The sequence below is a fragment of the Mauremys mutica genome, chromosome 3 (genome assembly GCF_020497125.1).
Source record: "Mauremys mutica isolate MM-2020 ecotype Southern chromosome 3, ASM2049712v1, whole genome shotgun sequence".
NCBI lineage: Eukaryota > Metazoa > Chordata > Testudines > Geoemydidae > Mauremys > Mauremys mutica.
In genome coordinates, this window is record NC_059074.1 from 95,656,035 (window position 1) to 95,672,593 (window position 16,559).

General features: G+C 41.7%; 1 protein-coding gene across 6 annotated transcripts in view; it reads left to right on the forward strand.

Annotated features, from left to right (window-relative positions):
• Window positions 1-19: 19 nt before the first annotated feature.
• Window positions 20-16,559, forward strand: part of LOC123366412 (polyamine-modulated factor 1-binding protein 1-like) — a 38,244-nt gene continuing 21,704 nt past the window's right edge. The window contains exons 1-5 of one of the 6 annotated variants that reach the window (XM_045009845.1): window positions 451-648; window positions 1,202-1,208; window positions 5,552-5,642; window positions 5,846-5,924; window positions 10,443-10,557. In XM_045009845.1, coding sequence (XP_044865780.1) covers window positions 598-648; window positions 1,202-1,208; window positions 5,552-5,642; window positions 5,846-5,924; window positions 10,443-10,557 — 343 coding nt within the window. In that variant the 5' untranslated portion in view covers window positions 451-597. The other 5 variants (XM_045009850.1, XM_045009848.1, XM_045009849.1 and 2 more) reach the window with 5 other exon arrangements.

Consider the following 16,559-nt stretch of genomic DNA (forward strand, 5'->3'; position numbering starts at 1 on the left):
TGGACGTCTGGCTCCATAGGCCGGGCTGGTTACCCTGGCAACCAACACCGCGTGCGGCGGCAGCGCCTCCAGCTTGCCCAGGGCCGCTCAGCCTGTCTCCGCCCCGCCCCCCGCCGGCCGTGGTGCCCCCCGTGAAGGGACCTGCCGCGAGCGAGGTGAGGCAGAGCGCGTGACCCGGCTCCGGCTGGCCGCGGGCGCTTCCCATCGTTAGCAGTTCCCGTCGTGACGTCAGCGCTAGCGGGGGGGGGGAGCCGGGCCCCGCGCGGCGATCCGGCTGCGGGTCTGGGCGGGAGGCGCGGAGCCCAGACGGCGCTAGCGCTGCCCTGAGCCTCCCCGGGAGACGCCACGGATGGGCTCTGGGAACCGGCCTGAGGGGAGACGGTCGGGCCGAGGAGTCACAGCCGAACCTGCAGGGAAACCGGGCTCCGCCTGAGCCTGAAGTGAGCCAGTCTCTGTTCAGCTCCAGATTTCTGCTCTGTACGCACGCGCGCACACACACACACACTCAGACCTTGCTTATAAATAATCATTTGAAATTATTAAGTAGGCCCATATAGCTCAAACATATGTGCTGACATTGTCATAAATAACAGCTGTATGAGGAAGCCACTCTTAGTTCATACTTTTCAAACCATTATGCTTTCTCAGGTACAAGTATTTTCTCATATACTGTATATGTTTTTAAAGAGTGTATTAATGTTTCAATTTCAATTCAAATTTCCAACCAATGACTAAATTTCCAACACTGCATGTAACTGGAGGAGGGTGTTGGGGAAATTCAGGGGGGTTCACCCCCCCATGGGGGAGGGGTCTAGGGAAATCACTGCTTATTTCAGATTTTTGGGGTTTGCTTGGGTTTTTTTCCAAACAGAAAAGCAAGGGAAGGGAATCTTACACTTTCTGCTATACAGTGGCTTTATTTTTATTTATTAAACATCATTTTAAAAAAGTTGGCTTCATCTTAATTTCATCTGGCTTTTATGAGGTGAGGCACCAGCCTGAGCTAGTAATAAACTAACCAGGTGGCAACCCTTTGCCAGACTAAACAAGCATTAATTCAGTACAGCTTTCCAATAAGGCCTTCAGCTGTTCTGTATTTTCAAATAAATCTGCTGTTGCTTTTCCCTCAAATTCCTTAACCTTTACAAGTACCTAATACCACAGCCTTGGTTATTTTGCTTCTGAAAATCACATTTCATAGAAGGTAGGTAAGCTGTACCATTTTTTAAACTCTTACTTATTACTTCATTCTGAATTGACTCATAAATTTCACTGTTTCATGAGCAGTTTAGCAATTCTAGAATTTATAAATGGTCTTTTAACATTTGTATAATCTAACAATGCCATCTATTCTTTAGCTGTAACAGACGTGTAAAAGGTATAGAGTTCTAAAAAACTGATTTCCTTTTGTCACAGAATAGTCTTTCTAGGTTGAAATAATTCTGTCATTATGATCTTGCACTATAAGGACTCAATCCTCATGTTTTTAGAACTGAAAACTCTTATGCTGGATTTCACATATCCCCTATGTAATATATAACACAGTCAAGGGTACTGGAACAATTTGTATAGTGTGGGTGCTGAGAGCCATTGAACCAAACTGTAAATCCTGTCTATAATGGAAACCATACTTCAAGCCAGGAGGTGCATCAGCACCTCTAGTTCTAGCACTTATGGTCATAGTGCAAGATTAAGGCATATCAGGCTATGTGTCAGTACAGGGTGCATCCAAGAAAGCACAGTATGCAGTCTTCATTTGCACGAGGACTGTGCTAGGATAGAGACCCCATATCCACTGTTACCAAATGTATCCTTAAATTGAGTCTTAGAAACACTTCTTCATACTAACTCCCATTGATCTCTTGAGACCAGATTGCTAAAGATGAAATTTTATGCATAGCCTATTAGCTTATATGAGTAGGATAAGCAGAATATTGCACGAAAAGTTTCTTCATTAAAAATTATTTTGCTGTTCTGTTGTAGCTAAAGCAATCTCACATTATGATGTGAAACAACTATGTTGAAGTAATTTGGCCAAGATATTCTTATATCATGATATAATACTTTGGTACCTTTTTTCTTTAATTAATATTTTAATGATAAAACCGACACTACTCCATCCCTTGGAGCCATGGCAGATGTACTTTACAATGTATTACTCCTGAAAAAATTCTACGCCAAAAAAATAAAAGTTCAGTGAACGTTATTTCAAAATTCTGCAAATTTTATTTCTGAAATAAAAGTGGAGGCTCCAGCATGGCACTGGGGAGCACAGGCCACTGGCTGTGGTTGGGGCTCAGCAGGGTGGGGTCTGAGTGTGTGGAATATAGAGCTTGCCAGGGGGGTCAGGCTGTGGGTGCTTGTCAGGGTGGTCCAGGTGCAGTGGGGCTTATTGGGGAGTTCTGAGTGCAGAGGTGTGAGGCTCGATGGGAAGGTCTGGGTATGAGGGCATCTGGATGCATGGGGGTTGGGCAGATAGGGGAGCAGATCCCTGTACAGGGATCCCTCCCCCTGCAGCTGAGGAGCGATGGGTGCAAGAAGTGGCGGGGCGACGGGTAGGGGGTCTTGCAGAGCTTCCTGAAGCTGGGGGAGAAATCTGGGGGTGGGTCTGAGCCAGCCCTGGATGCTGTGCAGGGGAAGAGGAAGTCCTGTCTTCCTTAGCCCAGCCGGGACTAGCAGCTGAGGCCGGCACAGGGTAGGAGCCACCAGCCAGGTCTTCCCCAGTCCCGCCCCCTGCCCCACAGTGATTTACCTCTCTGCCAGCTGCCCTGGGCACCTGAAACATACTGCTGGTGAGGGTTGCATGACTGCTCTTGTGGCTTCCCTTTGCTTCCCCGTCGGAGTCATTTTTCTGCGGGGAAACAAAGAAATCTATAGGGGACATAAATTCTGCACATGTACAGAAGTGCAGCATTCTCCCAGGAGTAAATGTATGGAATCATTAAAAACAGTAGGAACATAAGAATTGTCATTTAGATCGGATCCATGATCCATCTCTTCTAGTATTGTGTCTCTAACAGTGTCCAGCACCTTCAGTAGAAGGTGCAACAAACCCTGCGATAGGCAGGTATGGGGTAATCTGTCCCCCCACCCCCAAAGGTCTCATCTTAATCCCTAGTACAGATTAGTTTAAAACCTGAAGCATGAGGTTTTATATCCTTTCTAAAATGTTTAGCATTTAGTATGTAACTGGGTAATCTTGTTATCAGTATAAATGTCCAGTAACTTTTTGATTCTTGCAAAGTTCTTGTTCACTGTGACATTATAGGGCAAGGGGTTCCACAGTCTAATTACACATAGTTTGGAGAAGTGTTTCTTTTTATCAGTTTTGAATTTGCCATTTTTAATGTAATTGAAAATAAGGTTCTGTTGCATGGTTCCTGAATCTATTTATACTGATAGGCATTGCACTATAGGAATGGTTAAAAATGGAAAAAATAAGCATTGAATCATTTCCAGCTGACTAAATATGACTAAATATGAATAAATATGAATCCAACAAAAGGCACCTGTGAGTTTTTAGTATAATTGCATATTCAGTTGTACACACCTATAATTATTTGATCTGAATGCTAGAAATTGAACATTGTATTAAATTTGATAAACGTAAGCGCATATTTTGTATGAAGAAATGCACTTTCAAATACATGTATACCTCTTTATTTTCTTCCTGTTTTGGAAATAGATACTGTGTGAGCATTTATTATTAGTAAAAACAATGTATATAATAATGTATGTTTATATGGTGCTTTTACAAACAGAATAAGATGTGGTCCAAGACCCAGTGGTCTTAGCCTTTAGGTAGGCAAGATGGATGGACAACTAAATATGGTATAGCATTTCAGGAAAGGGAAGATATGGGGAGAAGTAAGAAAGCATTCCTTGATGTGTATGTGTTTTATGGAGGCATATGACAGAGTGAGTGAGAAATGCAAACTGAGAGGGAGACTTGCTTTCTTAGAAAGCAGTATGAGAGAAAGGATTGGAAGGAACATAGAAGTGATTTGGAGGTTGGATAAATAAGAGCAGAGTTATAGGTACGGGGTGAAATTTATATAAGTGCCTTTAAGGTGAGGACAAGGAATTTTGGGGTGGGGGTTTGTTTGTTTTTAGGATGAAACAAGAATTAATGAAAGGATTGAAATAGGTTGCAAGTGCTTTGGAGAATAGGATTAAAATTCAAAATGATCTGGATAAACTGGACAAATGGCGGTCAATACGGTGAAATTCAATAAGGACAAATGCAAAGTGATTAACTTGGGATGGTAAAATCACATACAAAATGGGAAATGACTAGCTAGGAAGGAGTAGGCTGGGGGTCATAGTGGATTACAAGCTAGATATGTCAACAGTGTAACACTGTGGGGTTTTGTGTTTTTTGGTTTTTTTTAAAGCAAAAATCATTCTGGGATGTATTAACAGGAGTGTTATAAGCAAGACACAAGGAGTAATTCTTCCGCTCTACTCAGTGCTGATAAGGCCTCAGCTGGAATAGTGTGTCCAGTTTTGTGTGTCACATTTCAGAAAAGATGTGGACAAATTGGAAAAAATCCAGAGGAGAGCAACAAAAATGACTAAAGGTCTAGAAAACGACCTATGAGGAAAGATTGAAAAAATTGGGTTTGTTTAGTCTGGAGAAGAGAAGGCTGATGGGGGGGACAAGATAAGTTTTCAAGTATGTAAGATGTTGCTACAAGGAGGAAGGAGAAAAAATTGTTCTTGTTAACCTCTGAGGATAGAACAAGAAGCAATGGTCTTAAATTGCAGCAAGGGAGGTTTGGGTTGGACATTAGGGAAAAAATCCTAACTGTCCGGGTAGTTAAACACCAGAATAAATTGCCAAGGGAGGCTTTGGAATCACCGTTTTTGGGGTTTTTTAAGAGCAGGTTAGACAAAACCTGTCAGGAATAATGTAGATAATGCTTAATCCTGCCTTGAATGTAGCGGACTGGACTAGAAGACCTTTTGAGGTCCCTACCAGTCTTCTAATTCGAGGGCAGAAGAGTGGTGAAAAGGTCAGCTCATTGGGAAAATAATTTAACTAGTAGCAGATTTGAGAAGGATGAAAGGAAGAGAGCCCTTTTCATTGGCACCTTTTGTAGGGGGCATACACTCATATATGTTAAATACTGACCATGTTAGGAGATGTGAGCATCTTTAAACCTCAGCTTCATTAATTGTTGAGAAGCAGAATCTCATAATTCTGTCTGCATTGTTTATAAGTTTTACAAATTAGGCATAAGTTCTTCAGAAAAAAACAGGTTTTGGTCCTTGGGTAAATTTGTATAAGGTTTTTCCTGATATTTGAATTGGAAGTCATCTTGTTCCTAGCATTGATATTACTACATAGCCGTAGTAACTGAATCTCCTTTAGGAAAGTGTGCATTACAGTGTACTGCACACCACTATCATCAGTAAGTGTGAAAATATACTAGGATGAGTAGAAGATATAGGCTTAATAGAGACATAGGGAGAATATATTATGAATACAATAATATTTTGTTGCTTGATAATTACAATGTACATATAGTTTTGAATTAATCTTTTCTAGCAATGGAGAATACAACTTCAAGTATAGAATCTGAATACATCAAGAACCTCCAGCAACAAATCTACTTCCTTGAACTGGAAGCCAATTTTCTATATCCTTCAATATACCTTGCTAAAAAATGAGATAAATATACTGTACTCAAGAAAAACTTATCTTGGAAATAAATTAAGATCACACAAGCTGAGTAAAACATTTTAACTGTTTAGTGTTATGATTTTGATTAAAGAAAAACTTTTTCTGCACTTTATGTAATTAATTTAAAATCACTTTTTGACCTTAACTTTCCATTATTACGCGTGAACAGACTAAAAAAGCCACTGATCTTCAACCCCGCATTACCTCTGAAACTGAACACTTGCTTCAAAAGCTACAGGTACATTTTTCCAGTTATACAACTTTATTTTCATGTGAATAACTCTGTGGTCCGTTCTGTTTCTATCAAGTACTGTAGCTTTTTTGCACTTTGGGTTTTTTTGTCTTTTGGGGTGTTTTTGTAAACAAAGTGAAATATTGTGTCAACTTGAAACATAGCATCAAAGAATGAGTTAAAATAGTTTCAGCTACTGCACATGTTCTGAGTCCTCCTGCCTAGTGTTATGATTTTACAATCAATTAAAAAAAATTCCTTACTCCTGTTGTCGAATGAAAGACTCAGCAAAATGGGAAACTGAATGAATAAGACGCATTCTACAACAACATATCACATAATCAGTTGGACTGCTCATGAGCTTAAAATTAAGCATGTGTATAAAGGTTTGAAGCCTGACTACAAAAATGCTGTCAAATGTATAAACAGGAAAAAAATACAATAAATAGTTTCTCAAATCTTTTAATTATAGTAAATATAAGTATTACTTGTAACAACAATAAAGAATTTCAGTGTTTTGTTTTTTTTTTTCTTCAAGTTGACTGTGTCCTTTTTAAAAGTTTGTTGCCTAAACTGGCCATATCTATATACGGCCCTGGTCTTACAAGGAGAACAAAGCTAAAATTAGTAACCAAAGGTCTTGTCTATATGGGGAAGTTGACCGCCATAACTATAATGGAATAATTATTCTGCTATAGCTATTGTAAATATAACTTTTTCATGGGTATACTCTGTTTAGGAGAAAAAGTGACTTTATTCCGGAATAGTTACTCCACAATAGATTACTATTCCAGAATTCAGTGTCCACACGGGGAGCTATATTGGCATAGCTATAGCAGAATAAGAAAAGTCTTGGTGCAGAAAGGAGCCATGCACCACGTAAATCCATGTACTAATCTAAGTGAGGGAATACATTTAGTGAGCAAAACAGATCATTTTTGAAAAGCTTCAGTATATTTCTATGTAAATAAATATGGAAAAAGCATTTTTGTTCACTTAGCTTATGTCAGCAAAAGGAGGTATTTTGTCTCCTAGGGCTTCACAACTTTGCTAAGTCTGTCATGTTCATGCATAAATCTTTTATTGATAGCCCACCATGATAGAAAAAGGAAATGATCAAGTGGGTTAAAGGAGTTGACATTTGATTGATTGTGTGTTGGTGGGTTACATCATGTTTAAGTAATTTTATATGACATGCTGGTTTGTTATCATGCTCTTAGTGAATCTGTGGAGGAGTTAACTTTAGTTAATAAACTAGTGAAGGAACAGCACATCAGATATAGGTTGTTATAAATAAAATTAAGGAATTTTTATGAGACAATTCTGTGTATAAGCAAAAGGAAAAAATGCAACCATTTGACTGAATAAGGATATTGTGTTCTTTGCTTATGAATTGGAAAGTAAAATCACTAGTAGACACAAGCTACATAGTTCAGTTCAGAAATATATTGAAGTGGGACCTCCATGGGTCTGCAATGGGAGCTGGAATGAATGCTAAGCACTTTTGAAAACCTGACCACCTATTTAGGAGCCTGATTTTAGGCTTTTTTTTTTTTAAACGCTAGCCTAAAACCACATTTTAAAAGAGGTGAAGTCTTCTAATGCCATATAAATTTACATCCTTTTCAAGATTTTCCCAGAACTGTGGACCATAAAGGTTCATCAGTGGTATATTTGAAGTTGATTTTAGCTATACTATGTCCCTTGTTGTACATCAGCTGCAAGGTCTTTGGGGCTGGGAGTGTCTCTGTTTTTGTACCTTGTGCATCGCCAACCATGTTGGTAATAAATAATAAAATATGTATACATGATATAAAATATGTCAGTTTCTTTAAAACAGGTCATACTGGCTCAGGGGCCTTCTGCATATGTTTGCTATCGAGGGTCTTCCCACTTTTTTTGCTTTAGGGCCTACCAAAACTTGAAGCCCCATGTCATAGCCATAATCAAAAAAGAAAATAATCTCCCTACATTCTCATGTCATATTTCATCTTAGAGTAGACATTTTCTGGGAAATTTTGGGGGGAAAAAATCAGAAAAGGAGTTAAGGCAGTGGTGGGCAAACGTTTTGGCCCGAGGGCCACTTGGGGTTTGCGCAACTGTATGGAGGGCTGTGCCTCCCCAAACAGCCTGACCCCTGTCCCCTATCCGCCCCCTCCCACTTCCTGCCCTCTGACTGTCCCCCTTAGAACTCCCGACCCATTCAACCCCCATTGCTCCTTGTCCCCTGACCGCCCCCTCCCAGGACCCCTGCTCCCTATCCAACCGCCCTGCTCCTTGTCCCCTGAATGCCGCACCCCCTATCCACACCCCCGCTCCCTGTCAGCTCCCCCCCCCCGGGACTCCCATTCCCTATCCAACCGCCCTCTGCTCCACCCCCTCCCAAGACCCCCCGCTCCTAATTACCCTCCAGGATCCCACCCCCTTATCCAGCCCCCCTTGCTCCCTGTCCCCTGACTGCCCTTCCAACCCGTATTCACATCCCTGCCCCCGACAGGCCCCCCAGGACTCCCACTCCCAACCCTCCCTGTTCCCCATCCCCTGACCGCCCCCCCAGAACCTCCACCCCATCCAACCTCCCCCTCCTCCCTGAATGCCTCCCAGGACCCCCCGCTCCCTTACACCCCCCTGCTCCCCGCCCCCTTACCAGCAGCAGGAGCTCGCAGCCACGACACCCGGCCAGAGCCAGCTGCGTTCGCCATGCTACCCAGCGGGAGCGGTGGGCCAGAGCGTGGCCTGCGCCGCGGTGTGGCTGCAGGGGAAGGGGAATAGTGGGGGAGGGGCCAGGGACTAGGCTCCCTGTCCGGGAGCTCGGGGGCCGGGCAGGACGGTCCTGCGGGCCAGATGTGGGCCGTAGTTTGCCCACATCTGAGTTAAGGTATATTTGAAAAATTTCTCCGCTGTAGACTATTTGAAAATGTTCCTACCTTTTTCTTTTCTCATCATAATACTAACTAATATGCGCTGGACCTGCTGAGGAAAAGCGCCTTTTTGTGTATTGGGGATGCTGGTTTGTGGTGCAATTATAAAGATATACAATGAAGGCATCAGTAATTACTTCATAAAGATGCATTGAGACCTCTCAAAGAAGTCAAAGCCAGACAAAAATCCTTCGAATGTGACATGGTAACTTCAGAGGATTGTCACATTTTCCACGTAATAATTTTAGTTAAATATCTGATAATTTTGGCAGAGTAAAATTTTAAAATGTTTCTTCTTTTTTAAATTTTGCTTTGTTTTTCTTGCATTTGTTAGGGTTCCTCTAACTGTTCAACTAGTTCAGTATTTCCCATATATTCCAAACTTCACACCCACATGTGTTTTGATAACATCCCAGACCCAGGCATTTTAAAAATTAAACACAAACTGTTATTCCATTTATTCAGAATAAAAACACTGAACTATGCCAAGATTAGCCAAAGGGACTGGTCAGATCTGAGAGTTGCTTCCTTTTTCTGGTGCTGCCAGCCCGACACTCAGAATTGCCAGCCATACTCAATGCATGCTCCTGGTCAGTAGGAAGCCATTTACGCAGTCAAAGGGTTGGAGGTAGACGTTGAGGGAAGGAAGACAGAGTGAGTGGGCCTTCAATGAGAAGGGGGGTTTGCCAGCAAGTGGGGTGTTCTGTTAGAAAGAGGATCGTGTGCAGTGGTGGAGGCCTAGAGTGGCTGAATTCCATGTTTCTGTGCCAAGGTGTTGGCTCATCATTAAGGAGCCAAGGCAACAATGCCATCCAGAGCCCTTGATGTGCTGATGCCTCATCACAAAGGCACTGGGCTTCTCCCTTCCTGAATCAGGCCCTCATAGCTCTGGCTCTGATAAAGACCATGTCCCTTATGGTCTCCCATTTGAATCTGTCCCTTAGCAGGAGAGTTACAGTCTAAATCTTCCACTCTGAGAAGCCTTCATTGCCTTGCTCATGCTCAATATAGTGCATGGAAAAAGATTATTTTCTTTTTAAAGAAATTTTAATTTTAAGCCATGGTGAATCAAAGTTTTTTAAATGGAAGGAAAAACACTTACTGTTTGGTTGTTTACATTGTAAGCAATTGGCTGTTTCTCCAGTATTTTTTAAACTGATCTCTTAAGATGTTATGTTTAAAAATGGTATTTTTAAAAAAAAACAAAAAACTAATGAAACTGGTAAATGGACATCTATGTTTAATGTTAAGGCTTATTATTCATTTAAATGGTTAAAACTGCTTAAATTGAAACAATATTATTGCAAGTACTATAGCAAATGAAACCACCATTTTACATTCATAATTCAAAATTTTAATATGTCTGAACTTAACTGCATTCAGTGTGAGTATAATAGACATTTGAAACAGATGGTGTGGAATGCTGACACTGTAAATATGCAATTTGTATCTGAATGCATCTATCTGTGTTTAGTTTCTTTTTAAATTTTATTGGTTTGAATTGAGATGCAGCCGACCAGAATAAATGAGCATTTGACACTTGTGGAAATATTTAGTAATAATTAAACATACTTTCACCACAAAAATATTTATTTTTTTACAGGAATTACAGTCCCAAGCTGATGGCCTCCATTTGGAACTCAAGCGAAAGGAAGCCAGTTTAAATATGCTGAAAACAGGCAGAGAACGAATTAATAACCAGATCAATATTGCAGCTGGTAATTGTTTTTCAGGAATCAAATGTCAACATCTGAATGTGTGTAGTTTTTTTTTTTCCTTAATACTTTGAGTGGCACAAACTGCAGAGTTTCAGGTTCCAGAAAAGTAGCCGAAGTTCTGTGGCTGTGGCACTAGTGTGGACAACGGGTGAGTCCTTTCCTTTGGTGTCAGGTAGAAATGGATCAATCGAGAGTTGGTGCCAATCCCTTGCTCTTTACAGGCACTCTGTATCTTGGTTGTCCAGTTCCTTTCTGCCTCTCAGTGAATAATTAGAGAGAGAAGATGTGTGAGGTAATATATTTTATTGGACCAACTTCTGTTGGTGAAAGAAACAAGCCTTTGAGCTACACAAACTCCTTCTTCACGTCTGGAAAAGGTACTCAGAGTGTCACAGCTAAATATAAGATTGATTAGATTGTTTAGCATAAGTAGTTAGTACATATTCTGAGGGTGGACGTGAAGTGGCCTTTTAACACACCTGTAGTCACAGGACAAAAAGGGGGCTCAGTGGGTGTGACTGGGGTCCCAGTGGGGGCCAGCTGAGGTCCCTCAATTAGGGTGAAATGCAAAGAATGGGGCAGACAAATCCCAAAGCTGGTGGATGTGTCAATACTTAGAAGCTGTTTAGTTTTGGCTTTGTAAATCTGTTATACTTTACTGGTTACTGAGAAACCAACAACACAGTTCCCTTAAAGTAACCCAGGCTCAGGTCTCCATCCAGGTACCAAGTCAAATATTATGAAGATTTCTGAAAATCTTATTTCATCATATAAAAGAAAAAGTTCTACTAATCCCAAAAGTTCGGACATATTACCTCCCTGGTTAACGAATATTCCAGATCTTACCCAAATACATGCTAAAGCCAATTCTTATTAACTAAACTAAAATTTATTAAAAAAAAGAGAGAGAGAATATGGTAAAAAATCAATATACATACAGGCATGAGTTCAATTCTTAAGGTTTAGATACATAGCAGAGATGGTGAGCTTTGTAGTTTCAAAGAGTTCTTTTACAATTTAGTCCATAGGTTATAGTCCAATGTTCAATATCATATTCAGGGAGTACCAGCATAACCGGGATCTCAATCTGGTGATTCAAACTTCCCCTGATGAAGCTTAAGCAGATCTGAGGTACAAAGGACTGGGACCCTAGGATCTTTACACAATTTCAGGCCTTTGACAAGTTGGAGTCCCTTGGGGAACAATAGACCCTCATTTCCTAAGTATCATCATTAATCATTCACACAGATTAACATAAGGCAATTTCTCCATTAGAATCATAGAACATCAGGGTTGCAAGGGACCTCAGGAGGTCATCTAGTCCAACCCTCTGCGCAAAGCAGGACCTAATCCCCAACTAAATCATCCCAGCCATGGCTTTGTCAAGCCTGACCCTAAAAACATCTAAGGAAGGAGATACCACCATCTCCCTAGGTAACCCATTCCATTGCTTCACTACCCTCCTAGTGAAAAAGTTTCCTAATATCCAACCTAAATCTCTCCCACTGTAACTTGAGACCATTAATCCTTGTTCTATCATCTGGTACTGCTGAGAACAGTCTAGATCCCTCCTCTTTGGAACCCCCTTTCAAGTAATTGAAAGCAGCTATCAAATCCCCCCTCATTCTTCTCTTCTGCAGACTAAATAATCCCAGTTCCTTCAGCCTCTCCTCATAAATCATGTGCTCCAGCCCCCTAATCATTTTTGTTGCCTTCCGCTGGACTCTTTCCAATTTTTCCACATCCTTCTTGTAGTGTGGGTCCCAAAACTGGACACAGTACTCCAGATGAGGCCTCACCAATGCTGAATAGAGGGGAATGATCACGTCCCTCGATCTGCTAGCAGTGCTCCTACTTATACAGCCCAAAATGCCGTTAGCCTTCTTGGCAACAAGGGCACACTGTTGACTCATATCCAGCTTCTCGCCCAGTTTAACCCCTAGATCCTTTTCTGCAGAACTGCTGACTAGCCACTCGGTCGCTAGTCTGTAGCAGTGCATGGGATTCTTCCTTCCTAAGTGCAGGACTCTGCACTTGTCCTTATTGAACCTCATCAGATTTCTTTTAGCCCAATCCTCTAATTTGTCTAGGTCTCTCTGTATCCTATCCCTACACTCCAGTGTATCTACCACTCCTCCCAGTTTAGTGTCATCTGCAAACTTGCTGAGGGTGCAATCCACGCCATCCTCCAGATCATTAATGAGGATAGTGAACGAAACCGGCCCCAGGAACAACCCTTGGGGCACTCCGCTTGATACTGGCTGCCAACTAGACATGAAGCCATTGATCACTACCCATTGAGCCCAATGATCTAGCTAGCTTTCTATTCACCTTACAGTCCATTAGTTCAGCCCATATTTCTTTAACTTGAATAGAATACTGTGAGAGACCATATCAAAAGTTTTGCTAAAGTCAAGGTATATCACGTCCATCACTTTCCCCATATCCACAGAGCCAGTTATCTCATCACAGAAGGCAGTCAGGTTGGTCAGGTATGACTTGCCCTTGGTGAATCCATGTTTACTGTTCCTTATTGCCTTCCTCTCCTCCAAGTGCTTCAAAATGGATTCCTTGAGGACCTGCTGCATGATTTTTCCAGGGACTGAAGTGAGACTGACCAACCTGTAGTTCCCTGGATTCTCCTTCTTCGCTTTTTCAAAGATGGGCACTGTATTTGCTTTTTTCCAATCGTCCAGGACCTCCCCCAGTCACCAGGAGTTTTCAAAGATAATTGCCAATGGCTCTGCAATCACATCAGCCAACTCCCTCAGTACCCTGTTCTGCCTGTGCTGTCTTCTACGATTCTTTGAAACTGTGAACTAAAGATCATTTCTCAGTATGAAGCATTTGTCAGCTTATTCAATGAGAGTGTTTTTGTAGCTGTGCTGATCCCAGGATATTTGAAAGACAAGGTAGGTGAGGTAATATTTTTTTATTGGTCCAACTTCTTTTGGTGAGAGAGACAAGCTTTTGAGCTATATAGAGCTCTTCTTTGGGTCCATTGACTGGGCTGAGTGGGAAAGACTACTGGAGGTACCAGGCCTGGATAGAGGAGCTGATACCTGTGGCCCACTAAGCTGTTAAGAGGAGGAATTGACAGCTGTATCTTCTGGTCAGAAAAGCCATAAAATCTGACGTTTCCAGTGTAGTAGAGAGTAACTTTCTCCCAGAGAAGTGGAGCCTGGGAAAATCATGGTCTTAATAAAGACACGGGATTTATGGCTTATTACAACAATCTGTAACCCACTGTGTCACATGGCCAGAAAGGGTTAAACATCCTGCAAAATAAATGACTGAAATTCAACCCTTAAAGACATATAGAGAGATAATGTTTGTGTTTTTGTGTACATATATATGAGTAGCGGTCAACAATGTAATCAACAGATAATTCAGAGATCAAAAGAACATCCTAGCATTTAAATGAATTGTAAACATGGGATATCTCTGTATTCATCTCTTTGAAATGCATAGCAAATCATCTGTGAATGGTGGAAAAACAGGCAGTTGCCTTATATTAATTCATGTAGCTAAGTACTGGTGATAGTCTGCTTGCGAGGAGCTAGGATTCACAATGTGACAGAGAGACTGCTGAGACTCATCAAGTCCTCGGATCGCTACCCCTTCCTGCTTCTACACATGGGCACTAATGATTCTGCCAAGAATGATCTTGAGCATATCACTGCAGACTGCATGGCTCTGGGAAGAAGGATAAAGGAGTTTGGGTGCAAGTGGTGTTCTCGTCCATCCTCCCTGTGGAAGGAAAAGGCCTGGGTAGAGACCGTCAAATCGTGGAACTCAACGAATGGCTATGCAGGTGGTGTCTGAGAGAAGGCTTTGGATTCCTTTGACCATGGGAGGGTGTTCCAAGAAGAAGGAGTGCTAGGCAGAGATGGGCTCCACCTAACGAAGAGAGGGAGGAGCATCTTCACAAGCAGGCTGGCTAACCTAGTGAGGAGGGCTTTAAACAAGGTTCACCAGGGGAAGGAGACCAAAGCCATGAGATAAGTGGGGAAGTGGGATACCAGGAGGAAGCACGAGCAGGAGAGCACAAGGACTCCTGCCTCATACTGAGAAAGCAGGATGATCAGCAAGTTATCTTAAGTGCCTATACACAAATTCAAGAAGCTTGGGAAACAAGCAGAGAGCACTGGAAGTCCTGGCACAGTCAAGGAATTGTGATGTAATTGGAACAACAGAGACTTGGTGGATGTCATGGATGGATATAAACTGTTCAGGAAGGACAGGCAGGGCAGAAAAGGTGGGGAAGTTGCATTGTATGTAAGAGAGCAGTCTGACTGCTCAGAGCTCCGGTATGAAACTGTAAAAAAAACCTGAGAGTCTCTGGATTAAGTTTAGAAGTGTGAGCAACAATGGTGGTGTCGTGGTGGGAATCTGCTATAGACCACCAGACCAGGGGGATGAGGTTTTCTTCAGGCAACTAACAGAAGTTACTTGATCACAGGCCCTTGTTCTCATGGGGGACTTCAATCACCCCAATATCTGCTGGGAGAGCAATACAGAGGTGCACAGACCATCCAGGAAGTTTTTGGGAAGTGTAGGGGACAATTTCCTGGTGCAAGTGCTGGAGGAACCAACTAGGGACAGAGCTCTTCTCGACCTGTTGCTCACAAACAGGGAAGAATTAGTAGGGGAAGCAAAAGTGGATGGGAACCTGGGAGGCAGTGACCATGAGATAGGAAGAAAGGAAAGCAGCAGAATACGGACCCTAGATTTCAGAAAAGCAGACTCTGACTCCCTCAAGCAGTGGGTTGGTGAATTTCAAGCAAGTTTAATCTGTCTGTCAGATGGCTGGTACACCTGAAATGTCCAGCCAAGCAGTGGCTCTGTGGTTTCCCTGTCCAGCCATCCGCCAGGACTGGGTGACCTCACTGCCCTTCAAAGCTCCCTCACTAAATCCAGATATGGGCAGGAGGCTCAGGACAGTGAAAAGGCAGAAATGGTAGGAGATTCTCTCTATGATTCTTACTACAAGCTACTCCTTTCTCCCCCACCCCTCTTCCCCCTTGAGGGAGAAGCAGAAATTCAGCTCACAGGGCCAGACTTAGGGCCTTTGAGACATACATCTTTGACCCCTTCCTGGTTCATCTGGGGATGGACTTTTTTGTGTATATATATGGGGTATATAAACCCAATTAAAATTACATATAAAATACAATATGGTAACTGTCAGCACTGCTCAAAACTAGACTTAAGACTAGAATTGATTGGCTACCTTGCTGATAGGGGAACCTCTCTAGTATAATTCACTGTCTTTAGTTAGGTCTCTTAGCCATAAAAGAAATTTTGAGACTTTAATTTCGACCTGCAACAGTCCCAAACACTGGGAGGAAGGGACAGGCAGGGCTGTTTATTTGTTTTTTGGTTTATGTTTTCAACCCTGGCTGCTTAAAGGAATGATGATTCCAAATGCAAAGAAATAAGCAGTGGCCCTAGGCCAATGGTGTTAATTCTTAATGGTAATGTGATTATTAGATGTCTGTGAAAGATTTTAGACATGAAAAGGTAGTATATAAGTATGAAGGTTACTGGGTTTGCACATGAACATTTGTAAATATTGCAGAAACCATACAGGTTAATGTCACTTTTCTGTGCATGATCACTAGAGTATAATTTTAATTTTCTATACTATATATATGAAGTATTTAAGTGGGTTCTGTATCTCAAGTGTTCCAAGAATATTGTTGTTGAACAATTTCTTTCATGTAATAATCAAGAGGGCAATCAAATAAAATAGATACAGTATGCAATTTACTGCTCGCTAAGATGATGTTGAAAAGATTTACGTTTAGTTTTTCTTTTAGTGAATATGTATGTTTTGCACAACAGATGTGAATACTGCAGTTTTAATGCATTCTTAGTTGCATCCAACTCTAGTTATGTGAAAAAGGAAGAAAGATGATCATAGAGATGTAAAGAAAAAAAGTAGGTTGGTGAATTTCAAGCAAGTTTAATCTATAAATATCTGTTATATTAAACTATAA